This window comes from Poecilia reticulata, chromosome 16 (assembly GCF_904066995.2).
Source record: "Poecilia reticulata chromosome 16, P_reticulata-male-v2, whole genome shotgun sequence".
Classification (NCBI taxonomy): domain Eukaryota; kingdom Metazoa; phylum Chordata; class Actinopteri; order Cyprinodontiformes; family Poeciliidae; genus Poecilia; species Poecilia reticulata.
The window spans coordinates 31,587,445-31,612,864 of NC_088845.1; the positions used below are offsets into that span (position 1 = coordinate 31,587,445).

The 25,420-nt window shown below is 38.2% G+C and overlaps 1 protein-coding gene across 6 annotated transcripts in view; it reads left to right on the forward strand.

The window, feature by feature from the left end:
- Positions 1 to 15,002: 15,002 nt before the first annotated feature.
- hace1 (HECT domain and ankyrin repeat containing E3 ubiquitin protein ligase 1) overlaps positions 15,003 to 25,420 on the forward strand; it is a 55,452-nt gene continuing 45,034 nt past the window's right edge. The window contains exons 1-3 of one of the 6 annotated variants that reach the window (XR_014083976.1): positions 15,003 to 15,307; positions 24,404 to 24,458; positions 24,627 to 24,716. Coding sequence is in view for 1 of the 6 variants with exons in the window: in XM_081597485.1 (XP_081453611.1) it covers positions 15,217 to 15,307; positions 24,404 to 24,458; positions 24,627 to 24,716 (236 nt within the window). In the remaining 5 variants the exon portion in view is untranslated. Of the gene's footprint in view, positions 15,308 to 17,231; positions 20,994 to 24,403; positions 24,459 to 24,626; positions 24,717 to 25,420 lie in introns of those variants that run through there. The other 5 variants (XR_014083981.1, XR_014083980.1, XM_081597485.1 and 2 more) reach the window with 5 other exon arrangements.

Here is a 25,420-nt window from a genome sequence, read left to right on the forward strand (position 1 = left end):
GAGGCAATAAGCTAACACGCACACAAAATAAAGAAAATAAAAGTATGTGAAAACCTCGCTCAAATGTAAACAGTACTTTTTCTCAGTTTTTGTGTCATACAGATGTAACGCAGTGATCCCCAAACTACGGCCCGCCTCCACATTTGGTCCGGCCCCCTGAACAATACCAGAGAGCATTCAGATTTTTTTAAATATAACCGTATTTTCCGGACTATAAGCCGCTACTTTTTTCCTAAGCTTTGAACCTTGCGGCTTATATGTGGATTTTTCTTCCACCACCAGGGGGCTCTTTAGCAGGAAGTGAATCATTGGTAGTCAAAATTGGAAATAAAAGAAAAAAGCGCCCATTAAAAGGGAATTAGGTTTTAATAGGGAATTGAATTTTGTTGATCAGTTAAAAGCATTTTGGGGAAAAAGAAGATTTTTTGTTTTTTTAATAATACTGGGATCATTATGAGAATTTGAGGTATAGATATTAGGATCCAATAGATGGCAGTAGTGAAACAATAATGGATGCAAGCTGCCGTTGAAATCTAAAACAGACAAAGAAGGCGCCCATTTTCATTTAGCACATGCTAGTACTGCTACTAGCATGTGCTAAATGAAAATGGGCGCATGCTAGGTCACGAAGGATCAGCACTTTTACTGTTACAGTTACTGTTCGGAAACTACCGTAATCAGTTCAGTTAAATCTAAACTTGGCATCTTTTTCTTTTTCAACCATAATAAATGTCGATCCATCCGTCTGGGGAGGCCCAGACTTCCCTCTCCCCAGCCACTTCTTCCAGCTCCTCCGGGGGAGCCCCAAGGCGTTCCCAGGCCAGCCGAGAGACATAGTCCCTCCAGTGTGTCCTGGGTCTTCCCCGAGGCCTCCTCCCAGTGGGACGTGCCCGGAACACCTCACCAGGGAGGCGTCCAGGAGGCATCCATACCAGATGCCAGAGCCTCAACTGGCTCCTCTCAACGTGGAGGAGCAGCGGCTCTACTTTGAGTCCCTCCCGGATAACCGAGTTTCTCACCCTATCTCTAAGGGAGAGCCCAGCCACCCTGCGGAGGAAACCCATTTCGGCCGCTTGTATCCGTGATCTCGTTCTTTCGGTCATGACCCAAAGCCTCCGAGGGACACGGTCGAACGCCTTCTCCAAGTCCACAAAACACATGTAGACTGGTTGGGCGAACTCCCATCCACCCTCCAGGACCCTGCTGAGGGTGTAGAGCTGGTCCAGTGTTCCACGACCAGGACGAAAACCACACTGCTCTTCCTGAATCCGAGGTTCGACTATCCGATGGACCCTCCTCTCCAGGACCCCTGAATAGACCTTACCAGGGAGGCTTAAGAGTGTGACCCCCTGTAATTGGAGCACACCCTCCGGTCCCCCTTTTTGAACAGGGGGACCACCACCCCAGTCTGTCAGTCCAGGGGAACTGCCCCCGATGTCCATGTGATATTGCAGAGTCGCGTGAGCCAACACAACCCCGCAACATCCAGAGCCTTAAGCTTCATACATAGTAGGGGGAAATTTTCCTGGGTCAACAGAGTGAACGAACATCCTCCGGAGGAGAGGAGTAATCTTCTGGGCATATCTTTTATAGAGCTCTGTTCCAAAACCATCTGGTCCTGGGGCCTTGGCTTTGGGAAATGATTTGATTACATCAACAATCTCTTCCACAGTGATGTCTGCGTTGAGAGCCTCTTCACTCATCTTCGGTAGATTTAGACCTTTAAGCCAGCTTGAGATATTTCCTTTTGCTTTGGACATGTATAGTTGTTCATAATATTCCTTAAATGAGTCATTTATGTTTCTTGGTTCAATTATAATTTTTGCTGCCTTGGACTTAATTTTATGTATTGCCCTGTTGGCCTGCAAGTCCCTCAGCTGACGAGCCAGCAGTTTCTGGGGCTTATCACTCAGCTCAAAGTGCTTTTGCTTAATTTTAAACTTCTGATCAAGCACCTGCCTGGACAGAGTAGTATTATATTCATATTTTAGTACAAGAATGTTTTGTAAAATCGAAGGGTTGGAGGAGGACTTGTAGTTAGATTCTAAGCATGCTAATTCAGTCACAATTTCTGAGAGGCGTTTCCGTCTTTTGTTTTTCAGGAATTTTTCAAAAGAAATAATATGGCCCCTGATCACAACTTTAAAAGTTTCCCATAAAGTAGAATCTGTAAGATCTTTTGTATCGTTAGTGTCTAGTGTTAAGGAAGAATTTTTATACAATTAAATTTAGCAAAAACTCTGGCTCTGATTCTTCCTTTTGATCCCGGGTTTTCTCGCGTGGCCACGTGCGGGGACAAAAACACAACAATGCGTGTTGACGTCACAGAATTACAGAATTTAATCCAATCAGAAGAAAGTATAAGATAGTACAGGAAACTGAAGAAACACAGATACAAACATTGTTACCTGAGACAAGAAGACAAAGAAATATCAAGGACGTCCTTGGAGAAAGAGCTGGTGCAGAAGTAAAATAAATCAGCTTTTTTCTGAATTGTTTCCCTTGTGCACAAACTTTTATACCTGTAGGCGTGTTTTCCTCTTTAATGTATTCAAATAAGGCGTATCTCTACTTGACCAACTGGAAGGCATCTCTGGCTCTTTAGAAAAGTCCCTGCAATTTGTTCACAAGATCAAACACCTTTTGTTAAATAAGGTGGAAGCAGACTCTCCGAATTCATGGTGGTTTATGGCTTTCACAAATCAGTGTGAAAAGCTAGAACTTCCTACTGATTGTTTCCCAACAGACAAAGAGCAGATCGGAGATCTTGGCAAACCATCTGCTTTAACTACAGTAAAATATATCAATAGGTCAGAATATGTTATAAATTTTAAAACTATAATTATGGTATTTCAATCAAGTATAAATTCTAAAACTAACTTATTTTAAATTTATTTTCTTAACACTATCCGGCCTCCTGCGGCTCTACAGCCATCTGGGCCAACAGAAACAGATGAATGAACCTCATAGGTAGCTGTGAAATTCTGGTTTCTCTTCTGCTCTGCCAGGAACAAACCTTTAATACTGTATTTTTAATTCAATGAAAAGTTCTCCAAAAACCCAATTTGTTCTTCTGCACTCAGCATCTCCAAAGTTTAGTCCTGATATCAAACCAAAAGCAGTAGATAATATCAGAAAATAATGAAGTACAATTCCTGTTTCTAATTAGGAATTAGAAACAAATAAGAATTAAGACATTAATTCACCATAAACCTAAGTATTTTCTAATACTAAACAAAACATTTTCATGTGATTCTAATATAGTCAGAAATAATACAATTTCGAATACATTCATCATTGACTAAATTAATTCTAAAACAGGATAATACAAATTTCAATCAAAGAATGTTATTAATAACTAAGAAAAATGTCTTACAAATTAAATGTTAGTGATTTAAAACATTTTATGTTATATTCAGTTTTTTTGCACCATGTCAGATGTTGGTTTTAGAAGACTTCTCATCCTGGTTACGTGAACCGACCAAAGTTCCCTCTCTCAGAGTAATTCAAGTGATAATGTCCTCCACCTTCCTGCATATGTTAATTTATGACCTGCTGTCTTTAATGATAAGACCCCAGAGGTCTGAGCTGAAGCTCTCCTGCAGATCTCTATTCTCCTTTGTACTTTAAATGCTTAACCCAGCAATAGTTCTTCGGGTTTTAAATCACTAACACAAACCTGTTCAAGATTAAGAAATTCGTTCTAAAAGGTTTAAGCTGTGTTAAACACTAAAAATAGTCATTTTTCCTCAACACTAGAAATTCAGAAATTTTGTTATCTAAGAATTTACAGAATGTCTCCTCTGATAGTAGGGATTGGTGAAAACGCCAGAAATATTGTTGTTTCTTATGGTTAAGATCGAGAGTCAGTGAAACTGGAGAGTGGTCCGAGACAACAATCCAACAGAAAAGTTGCAGAGAGAAGGAGCAGGAGAGAGACAAGCGAACCAGAGGACGAGAGCCAGATTCCGAACTACGGCGGTCTAAAGGGGCACCGCGCTGCGCCAACTACTGCGCCACGCAACTCCCATATTGCGGTAACCTTTGCAGAAGTTTGCAGTTTCCCTTTGATGAATTATTAACATTTTTACACAATTCGAACTGTCTCGGGAACTCACCTAGTTCATCTTCTTTCATTTTCTTGGAAAAATTAGTTTGGATCAAAAGTATGCTTTACACGCAGATCCGTTGCCACAACAACCGAGTAACAATAAATCCAATAGCTGACAGAACAGGCACTGCGTTATCAGGATTCAGCGCCAAAAACGCAAACATTTCCCACAAAAAGAGCAGAATATTCAGTCTGTAACAGTTTTTTTTCTGGCTTGGTGTTTATTTTGTGATTACTACAAATAAACTCAGCGGGGTTCATAAGTTAAAAACCTGCTCCACTAAGGCTCTGTCACAGAGTTGGTGTGAGGGTCGCCTTATAAACGGAACCAAAACACACCGAACTGCGCAGCACAACATGCTAAGGTCGTTTAAGTCAAGGGAACATAACTGACCATCTTCCAACTCCCTCGATATTTTTTTTAAATTAAAACCTTTTACTGGCCTGTGAAACTTTTTAGCTTTTTTTGTAGCTGTAGTGTTAGCAAAACATTGTGTTCCTTTTGTGCACGTTTAAGATTTAGACAACTTGACAGATAAAGTCGCCAACGTTGGCTAGCAGGTTGGCTAGCAGGTTGGCTAGCAGGGCGGGATCTAAGCTCGTTTGAATACTGAATGCTGATTGGCTGTTTACTAGCGGCTGAGGCGGTTCAGCTGCAGCCTGACCGCAGACAGACAGGAGAAGACCGCAGCCTGCTCAGCACGGTGCGCAGCAGAACCTCAGTTAAGGGAGATGTTCCGTTATTTGTGGCAAGTTTCATTTTAGTGGGCAAGACGTTTGCAGGGCGTAAAGTAAAAAAAAAATCCTGAGCCTGAAACTTATAGTTATGATAGAAATTTACTATAGCATTGCTATTGCCACAGTTTAATAAAAAGTGTCTTTGAATAGTGCAAACAATTGCTTCTAACAATACAATTAACAAGCTAAACACTCAAACTTAAATAAGACTTCAGTACATTTCAACTCAAAACAAAATGTAAAATGTCTGTGCCCTAAAGGTTTGCCTGTAAGGCAAACATCCCTCAACATTAAATAAGAGTCATTTCAGTCAATGTTTAGAGTTGTTTCAAGTAATTTAGAACATGCAACATTACCAACTAAATCAGTGTTTCTCAACCTTTTTTGGCCCAGCGCCCCCCAGCCGTTTGGTCCAATGATGGCTTTGCTTGAAAGTCTGGCCCCCAGACGGAACTCTTTAAGCGATGTGTGTGTGTGTGTGTGTGTGTGTGTGTGTGTGTGTGTGTGTGTGTGTGTGTGGGTGTGTGTGTGTGTGTAGGTGTGTGTGTGTGTGTGTGTGTGTGTGTGTGTGTGTGTGTGTGTGTGTGCGTGTGTGTGCGTGTGTATCTGATCTCTCAGCCAGCATACGATGAAACCTACCTCGTAGTATTTCACAGAATGATATATCCTATAGCTAGGTAAGAGAGGGTGACCTCTGACCCCACAGCCGGTGATGCCCACCTCAGGATACATTAAGCAATCCTTCTGAAGGAAAATTAGCAGATTCATGCCACATGTCCAGCTGGTTGATCAATAGAGTTTCTCAATTTTGCACATGTTGATACTTTCTTCAAGCAGGACTTGGAGAAAACTATAACAATAAAGTACCAAGTTGGTAACAACGCTACTACAGCCTTGCTTAACTCCTCTCCATTTACCCCAACACTTGGCTGTGTCACTCTGTACCTTAAAGCACCACCCACTTTAGCTGATTTTTTTATTTTTTCACATTTTAATTTTCCTGAGCCAGATTCAGGAGCAAGAATGTTTTCACAAGCTTTTTTCTCATGACTTTATGCTGATTCTTATGCTTGTTTTTAGACTTTATGTACTGAGAATTATGTTGAACAGGATATTATGACTAGTGTCTTAGAAAATTGCTTCGTAAGTCAAACTTAACATCACGGTTTCTGACAACAGCTTCTTATTATCGCAAGGGGTGACCTATACCTGCTCAGACACCAGGCTATGGTATGTCCATACCAACGGTCCAGTCCGTTGGACAAATTGTAGCCTTTCTTAATACAATTCAGTTGATTTATATAACACTAATTTACAATAGGTAATCTCGAGACAATTTACAAATAAGTCATTTCCATTGTACTTAACAGTACTTAACAATTTAAATGTATTAAGTCAGTAAAAAAAAAAGTTATCTGAGTTAAAAATGCAGATTGCATCATGTCATTGACTTGTTATTGACTTGACTTGTTTATATGCTTCCCCCTGTTGAGATTACTTTTACCCTGTAATATCTGATTTGATCTATATTTTCAGGGGAACCCTGTGGAACCAACATGAACATTTGCTGCCTTTTGTTTCTTTATTACTGGACACAACTGGAGTTCCATAAAGTCTCGTAGTAAAAGTCACATTAAGACACAATCAGAACGCCTCATGCTGAACCGATCCTCAGCACAACCATCCTCCAACTTTTGTTTAACATGTCAGAGTTTTAACAATGAAGAAAAACACAGAGTACAACCGGTAAAACTGTTGCTTTATAAGTCACAACAAGTGTACATTTTATCTTTAGGTTTCATGTCAGTGATTCTTGAGAATAGGGACAAAATGGGTTTTAATTTTCCCTTTTTTTCATTTCTCAACCTTAAGTATGCAAAAATGACAAATAATGTTTTGGTAATGTAAAGATGCCAAGGTGCAGGCTCCCAGTTGCAACATTTTAAAAAAAATAAATAAAAATTACATTTTTAATCGACCTGACCTAGAACGTTGTCATCACCATCTGACAAAAATAAATATAAAATAATTTTTAATGACACTATTAGTGATATTTTACTCATTTTACCGACAAATGCTTCTCAAGAAACAAAATAAATATTATTTAAAACAAAAAAACAACAAAAAGTAAGTCTGTCGGAGTTGACACAGAACTGTAGGTGGTGACAAACTAGTGAGTAAAATGAAAAACTTGGTACATGTGATGTAATGCAATTTATGTAAAATACATTTAAATAAATTAATTGCACATTTAAGTGAGATTTGACAACAATTTCACTGAAAGAGTCACAAAAACTCTGATGGAGTTGACATCTAACAGAGTTGACGGAATGTCAAACTATCTCAATTTATATGATCTTATTCTGAAGGACCATGACATTTTTACAGTAAACCAAAATTAAGCTTTTATTTCACAAAATTTCATCAAAGTTTTGTAAATTGCCAGTTATGGTGTTGACACATCATGGTTGTGACAAAAAACGTAGGAATAAAAAGTAGAAAAACTAAAGAATAGCATAAGCTAACCGGAGCTAACTAGCTCTCTTACCAAAGGAAGAGAAAGGAAGTGGTCATGGGGTCCTCAGACGTTCTGGTGCCCCCCAATAATGCCTGATTTTTTTTTTTTTTTACATTCTTTTCATTTGTGACGGTGTTGACAAAAACTAGGGACAAATTTCAATGGAGTTGGAAAATATATAAAAATGATTTTTAATTCAATTTATTGATACTTTTATAATTATTTATATGACTACTTATACTTAATTGTCATAATATATAATTATAGTATTTCTTTAATTGTTTTAAACTATTATAATGTATTGAGTTCTGCTCCTGGACAAAGGGTTTTTACAGGCACCATCCACCGACTGTAATGTTTAAAATTAAAAGAATAATATTCCGCAAATACCAGGAAAATATACATAAATAATATCACACTGAACACAAATCCTAATCATTAATCTCTACTGTATCTGCTCCTTTCTTCTTCTTCTGCAGCCCCTGAATTAACAGGAACAACTGATGTTTGTTCGTTCTGTAAGAAAAAAAAAAAAGTTTTGCTTCTTTTACATTGCTGATTTTAGAGCACACAAATGATACAGTACTTAATAAATTAAAATGAAAGTTGTTCATTTAGATTATCTTCATTTAGCCACAAAAGGAAAGTTATTAGTTATACTCTACAATTCAGAGGGGAAAAGGTTTTAGACGTGTTAATGAGATCCAAATTTTTGACACACCTTAAAGTCTCTTCAGCTCGTGGAGCCGTTTCAGTGAAGTTAGCGTTCGTGGAGGGAAACTTGCTGTCGCTGTTCTGCTCAGTCAGAAAGTTACTAATGTCAGAAAAATCTGCTGTCATGTCATGAGCTGGAAAAAAAAATCAACAAGCATGTTTGCAAAAATAGAAGTAGTTTCAGTTAAGACTTAAAAAATTGTTTTATGATTTTGGTTATGGTTGTAGAATTTAAACTGAGGTAACACTAAACAATAAATCGTTGGGTAGATACTGTGAAAAACAGGTGATATTAAAGACACGGTAACCTAAATGGCTGCAAATGCATCCATTGTTGAAAATGAATCAAACTCATGTAACAGTGTAATGATTCACCTCTTTGCAACACTTTGAGTCACAAACTTTATGCTTTCCAAACCGTTGCCATTTGGTCAATTTGATTTCAGAAGAGCCGATGACATTTTTTATTACAGTAACATAAAATGTACTCATCTTTAAGATGACTAGAACAAGACTCACTGCGCACACTGATGGCGATGAGTTCAGCCAAAAGTAAAACATTCAGGATTCCCAAAGCCACACCGAGGCAAAGCCTCTCTTTGGAGCTGCTCAAACCTTAACAAAAACCTGAACCTTAGCAAATTAATTAAATACATACTAGATTTATTTGAAACTTTATTCTTACCTGTGTGATTAGATGCAGTTTGTCCAACAGGTTCCATGTTGACGTAAATTTCCTCCATCGTTTCAGACTCTGTGCTGCTTTTAACACTGACTATAAAATCCACGGTGGAACTAAGTGATAAAACTGTGGGAAAGAGGTGAGACGTGTCTGGTGTTCAACATAAAAAGTAACATATTTTAGAGATAACAGTCAAATAAAGAAATTCATGAGTGCAGTTTCAGTATTATTTTCTTAAATATCGTACTCAACATAAGATTCTTGAAGGTTCCAATAGTTTCATAAGTTCATATTTGCTGATTCGCTTCTGTATCAATGAATATTTATTTTCTCCTTTGTTTTCCTTCAGCTCAGTTAATCCTACTCATAATAAACACATTACACTTTTCTGTCGGTGAAGAAAATAATTGACTTTTACATTCATGCACAACTTTGCTTTCTGTCGTATGGTAGCAAAAATTAGAAATAGTTTTAAATCACTGATATAAGGATGAAAAATATCTGATATGAGGATGTTGTGATGTTCCTGCTCGTTGTGTCCAGACATGGTTCCTAAAGGGTAATAAATTGTTGGAGCAGATGACTGCAGATGACTGTATGGACCCAACAGTTTTACGGGTCTCATTCTGTCCTGATAACTAGTCATAGTCTTTCTCCCAGTAAATACAACCATCATCATTGTATTTTTATTTCTAAATCCTCGTTTAACCCTATTCCTTGTCTTCTTACTGTCTCACTCCAGTAGCAGAAACACTGACATTAAGAAACAACAATCCCTGAATTGCATTATTATCAAACTTCTATAACCGCTGGATCAAATAATTATGAAAATCTGCGTATTTATTCATAGTTTAAAGATATATACTTTTAGGACTGCCGTTTAGTAAAAAGCTGCATGAGCTGTCTACTAGTGTCTAAAACTCAGTCACCATGTCTTCTCATCTTCTGAGGGAGATCAACAGTTTGACAAACAGTTTGCTTTGTGAAGCACCGCCTCACTGGGAGGGAATCGAAAGGCTAACATGCCAATCAGGTGCAAGATGGGCGGTTAAAGTAAGAGAAACCAGATACTGCATCCATAGCATGAAGAAGACCAGCAAGCAAAGCTTTCACAGAATGAATTCTGTAGAATATCAGAGTACAGGAGATACAGGATAGAAGATTTGACTGAATCAAGACATTGTCCAGAAGTTCAGACTGGGAAGCAAACTGGAACATTGCTAGCCAAGTATGTGGAGCAGGAAAATAGGTTGTAGTTACTTAAATTTATGCAAACCAGTTGCCTCAAAAGATTCAATTACTGTGTCATGTAAAAGACAAGTGTAGTTACATTATGTGATTTTGACAAACAATATTCTTAAACTCATCATTTACCACCCAAAATCCTCACTACTTTCAAATAGTTCACTTTTTATTTTATTCTAGTTGTTGCAGACTGAACTTAAATAGATAAACTTGTAAAGCATCTTTTTTTTCTTTTTTAAATCCAAAAGTTCCTGCCGCTTGTTTAAGATGAGTACAAACAACAAGTTGATGAGAATTAAGTGATGTTCACTTGAACTCTTTAATTAAGCAGAATGTTTTATTTTACAGTGAGGAAGGCCAGAGTCTAGCTTTAGCAGATGGCTGGAGGCATCTGACCCGCTTCAAACTCAGTACCTGTTTACTCATTGGCAAAAATTTGGTAAGATTAAATTTAGTCGGCTAAAGAAAATCAGACGGTTCATTAGAGTGAAATCTCTTGAGGTATTCAAGTTTCTTGTTTGTTCAGATCTTGCTAGTCATTTCCATAGTATGGTTACTAATTAACAGTTGATTCTTTTGTGTCTAATTGCAATCTAATCATTCAGTTCACAATTGACGTTTTATTATCAGGATTCTGCAAATAGAATATTTTCATAGTATATTTCAATCATTCCTTTCATACAGTCGAAGCTCCCAGAAAATATAATTTTGATTCCTTTGAGTATCATCTGTATTACGAAATCTGACTGATGTGATCTTCTTGAATGCATACTGATGCTTCAGATTGATCATTTATAATCTTATCAATAACAAGAGGTGCACAGTCTGTTAGTGAACATTATTGAACAGATAACATCATTAGGACCAAGAAAAAAAGTTGTAGATAATTTTAAAGGTAACAAAACGATTTACTATGTTGTGACCAACTTTTGGAGCCTGATTGTGTAGCGAGTATGATTTATTCTTTAGGTAAGTGTACCAACAGCTAACTTGGCTAATGTAATTATAAGCCGGGCCAGGTGTCAGAAGATGTAAGTCTCCGTGAGAGGGGTTACTTGATAAAAAAAGAGCAAAGATTCACTGATTGAATTGTTGGTCGATATCCAGCATATATTTGAATTTCTGCAACATGCAATGAACGAAGAGAAAAAAAACTATATAAAACCTGAATGACCATTCAGTTTGATAAATATTTACACAGAGCATCATTCAATAAATCGATAGAAATCCAAATGCTCACATCAAAACATCAAATCTAAGTAAAAAAATATAAATTGTACTAAATATTTTAGAATAGACTAAATAGACAGATCTTTTAAAGCTGTGGCGCCTCGCCTATGGAATGAGCTACCTTGCACCATTCGATCTCTACATTGTATAGACACTTTTAGGAAACAACTTAAGACCCACTTTTTTAAACTTGCTTTTTAATGTAATATTGTGTTTTAATGTTGGTATGTTTGTTTTAATTTGTTTTCAATTGTTTTTATTTTTATAAATTGTGCAGCACTTTGTGACTCTGGTCTGTGAAAAGTGCTATAGAAATAAAGCTTACTTACTTACTTACTTACTTACTTTTAATACAGACTGATGGTTCACATTGATCATTTATAAGTTCTTAGTATTGGAACCTTAACAACTACGGGTGTACTATATATTTGGTGAACACACTTAAGCATGTAAGATAACGGATGGAGGGAAAAAAATCATTAGGGCCAAAAAACAAACTGCGTATAAGTCAGAGACAAAAGCTGTAGATAATTTTAAAGGTAACAAAACAATTTACCATGTTGGAGCAACTCTTGGAGTGTGGTTGTGGACTGTAAAAAACTTTAAACATTGGGGAAAACTGAAAGATAAATATTAGTAGCCTAACATGGGCCTGTTTAGTGCCTGTCACATATTCGAGGAACTTTTACTGAAATGTTTCACACTAGCAAGTGTTACAAAAAAAAAAATCTTTAAGTTTCAAATGTATTTAAACCAACCTTTACTATTTTGGAGAAAGCATGAAGCACTGAGAAGATCACTGTTGATTCAACAACATTCAGAATAATGCTGGTTTAAAGATAAAACAAAATGTAAAAGCTTACAACTCCTGTTGTACCGCAGAGCAGATGAGAGAAGATCTGTGCTGTTGTGGTCTTGCCGAGATGATGCATCCTTTTATAGGACCATACGGCAGCGAAACTGTTGATTTTTTCCTTCAGAAGGATTGCCTGAGGCAGGCAATGCCAGCTGAAGTGTCAGAGGTCAGCCTCTCTTACCTAGTTATAGGATATATCATTCTGCGGAAGAGGATGAGGTAGATTTCACCGTATGTTGGCTGGGAGATATGATACAATCTTTTTAAAGAGGACATGTGGCATGAATCTGCTAATTTTCCTTCAGAAGGATTGCTTAATGTATCCTGAGGTGGGCATCACCGGCTGTGGGGTCAGAGGTCACCCTCTCTTACCTAGCTATAGGATATATCATTCTGTGAAATACTACAAGGTAGGTTTCATCGTATGCTGGCTGAGAGATCAGACACACACACACACACACACACACACACACACACACACACACACACACACACACACACACACACACACACGCACACGCACACGCACACAGCAAGACTCTCCCCCCTCCTCTCTGCTTCCTCTGTCTCTTATGGGACAAGAGTTAGAGACCATTAATTCCAGCACTGTGTATCATGAATATAATCTGTTTAAAACCATTCGTTACAATATTCCTAATCTAATTCAACATGGTTTAGAATATAGTATATTTATTTATTCACTTATATTTTTTTATTCACATCAAACTCCAATTAAAATATGACAGAAGGGTGCCAGGGAGGTCAGCAGGTCACAAAGTTCCCATCATATGATATATATGACATATGTTTGGGGGAGGGGGTATCAGGTTACCGGGTGTGGGGGAGGGGAGTGGGGGTTTGATATCAATTAATATCAACTAATCCATCAAACTCAGATTAAAATTTGACAGAAGGGTGTCTATATATCTCTCTGTTGAGCTTTAACCTAACAGAGCTCTGTGGTTCCTCCTGTCAGTATGAGAGTCAGGGTGAGGAGGCGCCATGTTAGGAAGAGAAGTGGAAGCTGCAGGATCTTCAGAACAAACAGGTCATGATGCTGGGGTACTGATTATCCCTCTGTCTGGACACAGGATCAATAGAACCAGTTTAAAAGCTAAAATGAATGATTATATGCCAGACATGGAAAACTGGGATCACTCCATGCCATGATGTTCAGGATTTAGGTCTCATGGCATCTCAAGGTGTCAACATTGCAGCCAGTGGGCTGAAGGAGGAAATACAGCTTTATTTTGTAGCAATTCAAGAGCTACTATATATATATATATATATATATATATATATATATATATATATATATATATATATATATATATATATATATATATATATATATATATATATATATATATTTTTTTTTTTTGTGTTTTGTTTTTTGTTTTGGTCATAGTACCCTCAAGAATTTAAAACTACTTTCACCCCTGACAAACACAAAATAAAGGCAATAAAAATAAAAATATGTGAAAACCTCGCTCGAATGTAAATAGTAATTTTCCTCAGTTTTTGTCTCATAAAGGTGTAAGGCATTGGTCAGTGCGCCGAAGCGCATGAATTGCATCTGAGGGGTAATTTCATTCTCACTAAAAGAAGAAAACAGGGTTGGATCAGCAGATTAACTCAAACCTGCTGATTAAAAATAATCAACAGGTTTGATTATTTTTAAGGTGATCAAGGTGTGTATGCAATCACACGTATATTAAGGTGAGACACGTAAATGTGGAGCCCTTTGGTTCTGATGGAGAACATCGCCAACAGAAGGATTCAGAAGGAGCGATTGATCCGAGATCATATTTATCTGCTGCTGGGAAATGATGATGGTGGCTTATGAGCGTTTAGATTAATCCAGACTGATCATCCTGGATCAGAAGGAGTCGTGCGGTACCGGTACCGGTCCAGCTGCAGTCATCCTTCAGTCCAGCCGCCCGCTTTGTGAATGCGCCTTATGGACATAAAGCATCTTTATTCTGTAAATGTACAACTTATGCACATGATTCTACTATTTAGAGTAAACGTCCACATTCCCCACTCAAAGACTCTGACTCTGTCTTTAAATCCCGGCTGAACGCTGCTGTTCAGAGACATTTGCACGATCTCTTTATTTTTTTAATTTTGATTTTTTTTCTTTAAAATGTATTTTTATTTTGTGAGGTGACGTTATGTACCCCTTAAAGCACCTTTTTAAATAAAATATATAATAATTATTATAAATACTTAAATTGCTGCATAGTTACTGCTTCTAGTGGTGGTAGACTTCCGGGTATTTATACTAATTTATATTAATATGTATTTGTGGGTGGCGACAGGGCGGACCAGCAGCTGCGCTCTATTTCCCGCAAATTAGGATTTATAAAGATAAGGTGCGCGGCCACATGCGTGCGCACGGCTTTATACATCTGATTTTTTTTGTGCGCCGCACTTTTCTACATTTTTCCGCACTTCAAATTTTAGTGTGAAAACTGCGCATTCTTTTATGCATGAGGCCCACACCTCATGAGTTGCAGGTGTGGGGAGAGACCAGAAGGCAGGCTGAGGAGAGAGAGAAAGAGGAAGTGACACGGGATGAGGGACTAGGAAATGAATCTAAAAAAAATAACTTGACATAAGAAACATAGTAAAAACTAGAGTAACTAAGAAAAGAACTAGACACAAGAAATTAACATAATAGAATAACTAAGAAGGAAGGAACAGAAGTAAAATTAGAAACGAGGTAGCCAATTGAAAACTAAAGAGCACAAATGACAAATAATAACAAAACGCAAAATGAACTCAAACAACCCACAATCCTGACACATTTTCTTGATTGTGCCTTGAAAGTACAGAAAACTGCCCCTTTAATGATCAGTTAACCTCGAACCGACCTTTTAGCTCTCTGACTTTAAGACTACGTCACTCATACGTCATCACAACAGGAAGCGTGAGAATCAGGGGAACAACGCAGGTTTACGGGCAGAAGGAACCATTTAAACGCCCAGTAAATCAGCTTGTCTGTTTGAAAAACGGTTTATCTTCTATCAGCGTCAATGGACGTGATCCATGAACAACACAACTCTATTAGCAACCAATAAGTACGGCGAATTAGGCTCAAACGCATCGCCAGTTCACCTATGATGGAACGGGCGATGGAGCAGCTTAATGTACAGCTCAGCCGTCTGACCCGCTCCCTCCGCCGGGCCAGAACCGTGGAACTTCCAGAGGGTAACATGTTCTGTTCATTCTAACAGCATGTCTGTTTATGATTCAGATCCCTGACTGGGTTCCTGTACTCACTTATAAGTTAACATGGTTTAACGATTAGCTGTTGAAACAGTGCAAAAGTGCTTTTGTTTTCATGGTTTGTAGTCATAAGATGGACTCGTTATTTTTTCCTTTGAGCTGTGTAAAAATGCTGCTGGCTGGAAGCCGAGTGCCTGCCAAGCTGAAGGAGGATGGACAGATGTCTCATCCTCCTTTACTTTATATATATATATATATATATATATATATATATATATATATATATATAATTTTTACAGTTGGAGTACTACATTAAGTGGCAGTTAGAGAAAGGGGGCAATTAATTTCTGTAGTTTCTAGATTGAGGAAAGAAGAATATAACAGCTGGAAATTGAATTGGAAATTAAAACACTAGAAAAAAACCATTTATAACATGGAAGACAAGAAAATCTTAAACTAAAAGACACCAGAACAAAGCTAGATGAGTTAGAACCATATAAAGCAAAGGATACTCTGAAATCATACACGGATAATATTATGAAATGGGAAACAAAGCCAGCACATTGTTAGTTTTTCAATAAAAAAGGCACCATCTAGTTGTGTAATTCCTAAAATTAAAAGCATGATCAATATAAAATCAAAACAAGCCCCAAAGCAATATCAATTAATTTTGCTGAATATTACAGACGGGAACAGTCATCAAGAGTAGAAAACCTATAAGAATCCTTTACAAATTTTAAACTGCACATACAAACAAAAGGAGTTTAACCAAACCTATTAAAGTAAATTTAGAGAAACTATAAGTCAATTAGAAAATAAGTCACCAGGAACAGATGGATTTTCAGGAAAATATTATAAAACATAAATTATTTCTTAACTATATTATGTAAACTTTAAAATTATGTATTAGGTTTGGGAAATCTGCATGATGATTGGTCAGAAGCTATTATTAAAGTATTGTGTAGAGATGAAAAGGACTCAATAAAAAGTTCCAGTTATTGCCCCATAAGCCTTCTGTATGTGAGATAGAAACTTCAATTTTACCACACCAGAGTGCAGAATTAGGTAAAACAGTTAATTAAGCCGGATCAGATGGGACTTATAAATATAACATATAAGATAGATGGATAAAAACTTTATTCATCCCTTTGGGATTTACCCTCAGGGAAATTGTAGTTCAGTCTCCCACACAGCACCAACACATCAAACAATATATCAATACTTAAATTATGTCAGGAGAACTTTAAAGTTGTAATTCAGAATGGCAAGAAAAGAACCATCGATGCTCCTTAGTTTAGATGCAGAAAAGGCGTTCAACAAAGTACACTGGAGGTTCTTAGAACACACTCTCATTGAAATGGACTTTACTGGGAACTTTGTTAAATGGTTCAATTTTCTTTATTAAAACAGTAAGTCAAAAATAAAAAAGCCGTGACTTTATTAAAGTGTTGTTACGGCCCAAGGCCTTTTCCTCTGGGTCTCTAACATCCATGTCTTTAATTGGTGCTGATTGGAAGTGGAGGCAGCTGGCCAGTGTCTCCAGATCCACCTTAAGACTCACCACTTCCTCTGACTGAGTTAGCTCTTTTCTTTCTGTCTCCCTGCCACTCTCTCCCTTTGTCCCTTTCTTTCCCAACCAGTTATGACTTTTGTTAAATAAATTCCTTTTTAAGTTATTCCATGCATTGCTTCCCTTTCATTTGTTATGGTTTAAGAGCCAGACCATAACAAATTGGGGGCTCGTTCAAATTTATGTTAGTGTTGTTGAGTTAGTTAAGTGGTAAACATTGTTTGTTAATTTAACTGGGAAGCTAGTGTGGAAATCTTGAGTTTAGTTTTGGGAAAATTATTTTTTTTTTTTCTCTCTCTTCTCTGGTTTGGTGTAAGTTGCCTGATTTCGTCCCTTTTGATGAGCTCATTGGTAAGTCTTAATTGTTGACTGATTTGTGCAATTCATTATGTCTCATCTGAACTGATTCCCCTGTAGGCCTCAGCGTGTCTCCCCTTTGGGATTCATGTGCTCAAAAACAGTAGTGTGGGATCATATGGTTGGAGCAGTTGTCTCGGGGGCACGGCCATAGTGTTGGGGGGGTTGCCAATTTTCTGGTCGCCTTTTCCACTCTATTGGTATTAAGTGCATAAATACCCACCGTCCCTGATCTCTGAAGACTAGGGTTGAGCTAGAAAGTTTCTGATAGGCAGTTAGAGGGGAGGTTTGGGTTGATTGGTTTGTGTTGCACAGATTGTCAGCAATTAAAAGTTTGAAACACTGTTTTGTGATTAAGACTTTAGTCATGTCTGTGGAAGACTTTAATAAATCTCCATCGGCAGGATTTTTGGAGCAGTGTTCTAGAGAACAACTAGTAAAAATTGCTGAACACTATAAAATAAGTGTCGGTGATAAAAGGTTGAAAGACAATGTTAAAGCAATTTTAAGGGAGAATTTAATTGAGATGGGTGTTTTGTCGTCACCTTCCAGACCTGACGATTTGGGTGCTCAGGTTGTAAAGTCTGACGTTTTGGATTTTGAACAACAAAAAGAGATGTTAAGGTTGAGAATGCAACTGGAGAAAGAAAAGGAGTTGGCTTTAGAGAGGTTACGACAGCAAGCAGATTTGGATAAGGCTCTTGCTTTGGAAAAAATGAGACAGGAAATTGAATTGGCAAGAATAAATTTGGAAAGTGAGAAATTAAATCTGGTGAAAGATGGCAAATTGTCTGCGGAATCTTGTGTTGGGGACTCAAAATGCAAACCCTCTGATGTATTAAATGACTTGCGTTTGGTGCCTAAGTTCAGTGAAAAGGATGTTGATACTTTTTTCACTTTGTTTGAAAGGGTTGCACACACAAGAGATTGGTCTGATTCAGACCGCATAATTTTGCTTCAGTGTGTTTTGGTTGGTCGTGCTCAGGAAGCGTTTTCTATGTTGAGCTTGAATGATGGCCAAGATTATGCCAAGGTTAAAGCTGCAATATTGAAAGCATATGAATTAGTCCCTGAAGCATATAGACAAAAGTTTAGAAACTGGAAAAAAGGTGACAAAACTTATGTGGAGTTTGCAAGAGATTTGGAAATTCATTTCAACCGATGGTGCACTTCCTCTGATGTTAAGACACTTGGTGATCTCTGTAATTTAATGGTTTTGGAACAATTTAAAAACTCTGTTTCTCATAAAATTGCAGTGTACATTAATGAACAGAAGGTTAAAACTGTGTCAGAAGCTGCAGTCTTGGCTGATGATTTTGTTTTGACACATAAAGATGCAAGTGGAGAGCACGCAGAGAGCACACATTCTGGAGGTTCTTTTTTGGATCGCAGTAACCATGATCTGGACAAAATTTGTAATTATTGTCACAGAAAAGGTCATTGGAAAAAAGACTGTGCTTTGCTGAAATCCAGAAATAAAAATGGAACTCAGGTTAAACCAGCAGCGTTTGCTGCATCAGTTTCTGTGAATGTTCCTCACAAAATGGCTGAAGTGTCATCTTCTGGGAAACCTGACTTGAGTTCTTACAAACCATTTCTGTTGGAGGGACATGTTTCTTTGGTTGGGAGTGACGTTAAGATGCCGGTTACAATCTTAAGAGATACTGGTGCATACGATTCATTCATTTTGGCATCCGTTTTACCTTTTTCAGATGAGTCTGACACTGGATTATCTATACCTGTGTTGGGTATGGGCATGTCTGTGTTTTGTGTTCCAGTACATAAACTTGTGCTCCATTCAGAGTTGTTTGAAGGAGAAGTAAGAATGGGTGTGAGACCAGCGCTGCCTGTGATGGGTGTTACAGTTATACTGGGGAACAATATAGCTGGAGGGAAAGTCTGGCCTGATCAACCAGAGTCTCCAGTTGTTGTTTCAGTACCTTTGATCAGCAGTGGTCCTGATGAAAATGAAAAATCACACCCTGACATTTTTCAAGCATGTGCTGTGACACGGGCAATGAAAGCATCCAGTGATATACATCAGGATGATGACGTCAGAAAAGATGAACAGATTTCCTCTTGTCTGTCTAATATTCCTCTGTCTATTCCACAGGATGATCTGGTGCAGGAGCAAAGATCCGATCCCACCATACAGCATTTATTTCAGTCTGCATTACCTGTTGAAGAGATGCAGAGCCATGCTCATGGATACTTTGTTGAAAACAAGAGATTGTTAAGGAAGTGGATGCCATGTGGTGAGAATGGTATTGGGGAGCCAGTTTATCAGGTTGTGGTACCTTTGAAATGGCGTGACATGGTCTTGCAGGTGTCCCATGATGAATCAGGACACATGGGAGTTAGGAAAACCTACGATCGCATTTTGAGAAATTTTTTTTGGCCACGACTGAAAAAAGATGTATCATCTTATATTAAAACTTGTCACACCTGTCAGCTCACTGGTAAACCCAATCAAGTTCTAAACCGGGCACCACTGCATCCTATTCCAGCTATTGGTAAACCGTTTGAGCACTTAATAATTGATTGTGTGGGTCCTCTTCCCCCTTCACGTTCAGGTGCAAAGTACCTGTTGACTGTTATGTGCCAAAGCACCAGATATCCAGCAGCATATCCATTGCACACACTTACTGCAAAGTCTGTGGTGCGGGCTCTTATGCAGTTTATTGGCATTTTTGGGATACCTAAAGTCATTCAGAGTGACCAAGGATCTAATTTCTCCTCTCATTTGTTTGCACAGATTTTGAAGCAGCTGCACATTAAGCACAACCAATCTACAGCATACCATGCGCAGAGCCAAGGAGCACTGGAACGATTTCATCAAACATTAAAATCTTTGCTCCGGGCTTATTGTGTTCAGATGGATGCTGATTGGGAGGATGGTCTGCCTTGGTTGTTACTTGCAGCAAGAGAAGTAACACAAGAGAGTATGGGCTTTAGGCCTAATGAATTGGTGTTTGGTCATACTGTGCGTGGTCCGTTAACAGTTTTGAGAGATGAGTGCCAGGATGCTGCACCGCCACAAAACCTGTTGAGTTATGTTAATGGGTTTAAGCAGAGACTCTTTACTGCTACTCAGTTGGCAAAAGAGAATCTATCGTCTGCACAGGAAAAAATGAAGCGTTTGTATGATAAGAAAGCTGAACGTCGTGTTTTTCTTTCAGGTGACCAAGTACTAGCTTTACTTCCTGTTGTGACTTCACCATTTCAGGCCAAATTTTCTGGTCCGCACACAGTTTTGAAACAGCTGTCTGATCAAAACTATCTCATTGCGACTCCAGAAAGGCGGAAGAAACGGCGAATAATTCATGTTAATCTATTGAAACCTTATCATGTTCGTGCTGATAATGTCATCGCGGATGCCTTATCAAGAGCACCAAGACAGTAACATTTTTTCTTTTCTTCTCTCCTACCTGTCTAATAGTCACTTCAAGGTACCAGTTGTTGGGTATGGATGGGATCGGAGAGAATCCAAGTTTTGTTTCATTTCAGCTGGTCTGAGATATTAGTGCACTTAATTTTGTTTTTCTTTATTTCCATATGTTAATGCACAGGTTGTCCAGGGTTCCAGTGGGGACCCTGTCTTGAAGAGGGGGGGTGTTACGGCCCAAGGCCTTTTCCTCTGGGTCTCTAACATCCATGTCTTTAATTGGTGCTGATTGGAAGTGGAGGCAGCTGGCCAGTGTCTCCAGATCCACCTTAAGACTCACCACTTCCTCTGACTGAGTTAGCTCTTTTCTTTCTGTCTCCCTGCCACTCTCTCCCTTTGTCCCTTTCTTTCCCAACCAGTTATGACTTTTGTTAAATAAATTCCTTTTTAAGTTATTCCATGCATTGCTTCCCTTTCATTTGTTATGGTTTAAGAGCCAGACCATAACAGTGTGAAGAGGAGTAAGACAAGGAGATTGAATATCACCTCTTCGCTTAGCTCTTTGGATCAAACCATTAGTGTAGGCTATTTGGCAAAGTTTACAGATTCCAGGAATAGCAGATAGAGACGGAACAATCCACAAAATGACTCTATTTGCAGATGATGTACTGCATTTTCTTAAACATTCACAGACATCTATCCTAGTTCTTATGTTCATGCTTATATACATATGCAGAGACATCAGTACATAAAATAAATCATAACAAATCTCAGGCACTTGGTATTACCCAGAGTACCTGGTGTATAAAAGAGTACTGGGAACTGGAGTTAAATATCTTGATAGATGATGAAGTCTGAGACAACCTGTGGAAAGACAGTCAAAGAGGGATTAACAGTCAAATATGGGAAATATTTTACTGGAAATTGAAAGTTAGGTTTTTTTACACCCCTCTTATTATTTTTAGTTTTGTAAAGGACCACTCAACTGCATGCTGCAGGAGAAAATGTAGGGAAGTATGAGACGATACACATATTCTGACATTGTCCAGTTATCTGAACACACTGGAGAATAGTGGGAGAAAATCCTGGGAATGAAGGTCCATCAAATCTTCAGCTTTACTTTTTAGATGAGTTATGTTAAATGAAGATTTAATTCAAATCACAGACATATAGTATATGTATTTTGTTGTTGGTTTCAAAAAACCCTAAACACAGTGATTTGGAATGATTTGAAACCCCATACTAAATTGGAAACACTCCAACAGTGGAAAAATAACCGATCATAGAGCTCAGTGCAGAAGTTGTCCCATTGAAGAAGAAACTGTGTGTTAAAGATGTCGGTGAAGCTTGAACTGCTGACAGTTTGAGACAATCAAATTAAATTCAAAAATATTTTAATGATCCCAAAGGGAAATTAAATGTTGTTGTAACTCATATTAATTTCAATTTTTCAAAGAGTTGTAATATATCCCTCATGCCAGATTTGTGAATGTGCTTTTATGAATAGAAAGCATCTCCATTCTGTAAATGTGCAACTTATATGGACAAAGTGCCTGATAGATGTAGTGGAACTTTGACCTGGTAAAACACGATTCCTCAATTTAAAATATGCCTCCACATTACCCACTCACCGCAAAGGACGTTCTGAGGTGTCACTTTGTGTTAGTCTTTCTCACTAAATTCCAATGAATTATATTAATATATGTGGTTGTAATGTGACAAAATCTAGAAAAGTCCAAGTGGTATCCAGAAGTTATGACCCTTTACAGTTGAGGAACAATCAGCTGAGTAGCCCTCACAACTGCGTAACCCCTACAACCACTCCTGTTAACGGTAGCTCCTCCTCTAAAATAACGGCACTTGTTAACGGCTAGATTGGGTTTAGTGACTTAGATCTAAATCCCAGGGTCATTATTCTAACACTCACCAGAGGAAAACACAAAGCCACCACATCACTAGAATCATGTATATTAACTTTACTATATTCAGGAGAACCAACAATAATTAAGACTGACACAATTAAACTCACTGTCCACAATTCTCATTGATATTTTAGAATATTATTTTATTAAGCAAGCTTTAGCAGGGGCATATGACAAGCAGGATAAAGTCCTTCTCTTCCAAAAGTCCTCTTTCGGAAGAGAAGCGGAGCAGAACTGTTCGTTGTCCTTCTAACGTGCAGAATCTTTGTCATTAAATGACCTCCGTCTCTTCTCCAAGTCGGCTGCAGTAGAGTGGAGAGCGTTGGGTAGAGGCAGAGGAGTTGGTCGGATCAGGAACCAGGGTCGGTGGCTGGTGGAACTCGTCCCTTCTTGGCGGCGTGAAGTCTTTGAGCTTCCCTTGGTCCCGGGGTGTGGTCCTCTGCTGGTCTTTAGCCTGCGTCCTCTTGTTGGCTCCTCTTATGCGCCGCGGACGAAGAACCCCTTTCCTCCCCTGTCCTCCAGCTTTTATGCCCTCTCGACCCAGGGCTGTCTACGGGGCAGGGCTGCGTGACTTTAGAACCTTCCCACTGTCTGTGGAAAGTCCCAACCTTCCCCAACTCCCTTATGACTCACTCATACCTCATTACAGCAATCTCCGGTACTTCCCTTTTTTCCACTGGCCATCTGTAATTCATAATCAATTTTCCCCTGGCCATCTGTTTCTGCCGCACCCTCGTCCTGCTCAGTGTACTCATCGCAACACAGTTTATTCTCCTTCTAAGTCTTTCTTTCATTACAAAACATAATCAATGTGTTACTTTATCAACTTATTACTTCAGTATGTTTCTTCCTCACTCATTATCTATAATCTTTAATAATCAATGATCATTATACAACAATCAAGTTGTTACTGTTAACTCAAAAGTACAAACCTAAATTTCCATAATGCATTATAACATTTAACTGATCAAAAATACAGAACATATATTTTGATTATACATTACAGACATTCCTTCTTTGACATGTGTATTATTATTTTATACTTGTTACTCTTAATCATCATTAAATTAATATACAAGATTTACTGTTATTTCTCAGGCCTTTATTCCGTTTTCTGCTTGCACCTGGACAGATCTCACATTCTCATACCAGTTTTCACGACATACTTTAAAGATGGCTTTGCTTGAGAACTTCAATTTTAATAGTTTTCTCAAACCTATCGTCATCAGTAACTGTTAATTAAAAGCTTGCTCTGTACGGTAAGGTCACAGGTCGCCACGTCCAAGGAACACACACTCATACTTAAGGCCAACTTTAGAGAGACCAGGTAAGCTAGCAGTCATGTTTTTGGACTGTGAAAGGAAGCTGGAGTACCCAGAGAAAATCCGCTTAGTCAAGGGGAAAAAACTGTAAACTCCATGCAGAAAGACTCTGGCCGGACTTGAACCAGCACCTAAGACCCTAGTGTAGCATGGCAGCAGTGCTACCAACTGTTCCACCATGAGGTCCTAACTTGTTGATTCTATCAAGTAACTCAAACAGAAACTATTAAACAAAGTACGGTATGTTTCATAATTCATGTTGGTCTTAAACTAAAAGCATAATGTTCTTAACATGTCTTAATTGAACTTATTGAATCTTGCTCAAAGTCTGTTCTGTGCTGTACCACTTTTTTTTCATTTTTTTTTTTTTTTTAAGTTTTTGGCATATCGAGTAACAATGCCCTATGGCCATTTTCTTATCACAGATACTAAACATGCCCATTCAACCATCTGGCCTTAGCGTACTTAAATGAGATTTTTCTCTATTTAAATGTTTAATGTGCCCCTCATTAATCTCTGCAGACAATGAGACGGCAGTCTACACACTCATGCCTATGGTTATGGCTGACCAGCACAGGTGAGAGTCACATCTATGTGCTCCCGTAAAATTTCTTTAGAAAGTGTGTGTTGAAACATGAGTGACCAATATGGAGGTTATGCATAGTAAAGTTATGATTTTATAGCTTTTTGTTCCCTAGAAAATGTATTTTTTCTATCTTTTTACTTTTGCTTTGTTTTCTGAAAGGTCTGTGTCAGAGTTGCTCCTCAATTCCAAGTTTGATGTGAACTACGCCTTTGGACGAGTAAAGAGAAGCTTGCTACACATTGCTGCAAAGTAAGATGCAGTATGGCTACGTTTCTGCTCCTCTCTTCTCATAATAAAGGAAGCAATAAATAAATTTTTATCTATTTAAATTGTATGCTACTTAAAAAGTAGTACAGCTCCTTGCTGCTTCCAGATGCTCAGGTGGCTAGTGTGATGTGTTGCAGTTCTCCGTCTACTGATTGTAGCGTAAAATGTTTTGGAATCTTCTAACTTGATAAGCCATTTACTATCAAGTCAAGGAACAAGGTTACTTTAAAAAAAAGTAAGATAGTCAATAGTTTAAACAGTGTGAAAACTATGAGAAAAAAGTTATTTTTTTCTGTTGTTGACTTGTAAGTTTCACTTCTGTCCATAAAAGGACATACAAACAAATGTGGCATGAATGTCAAAAAAGCCACATTGGAGCCAAATCCACATAAAATATTTTTGATCTTGGGTTGTTGTCTATTTGGAGGACCCAACAATGTCCTCCCCATATTGATTCTGCCCCTTATATTCCGCTTTGCTGCAGTTGCTTTCATCTCTCTTGTCATCCTTCATCCATTGATGTTTGGTAATTCATCAGTTTTTACTGCAATAGCCTTTGTGACTGTTCTCCTTCTTGGGTTTGAAAACCTTTTCCCATCTCAGACACAAGAGAGACATATGGACACCATTATGACAAAATTTAATTGATCGAGTCGTTTATGACCATAATCATTAATTGCCCCCCA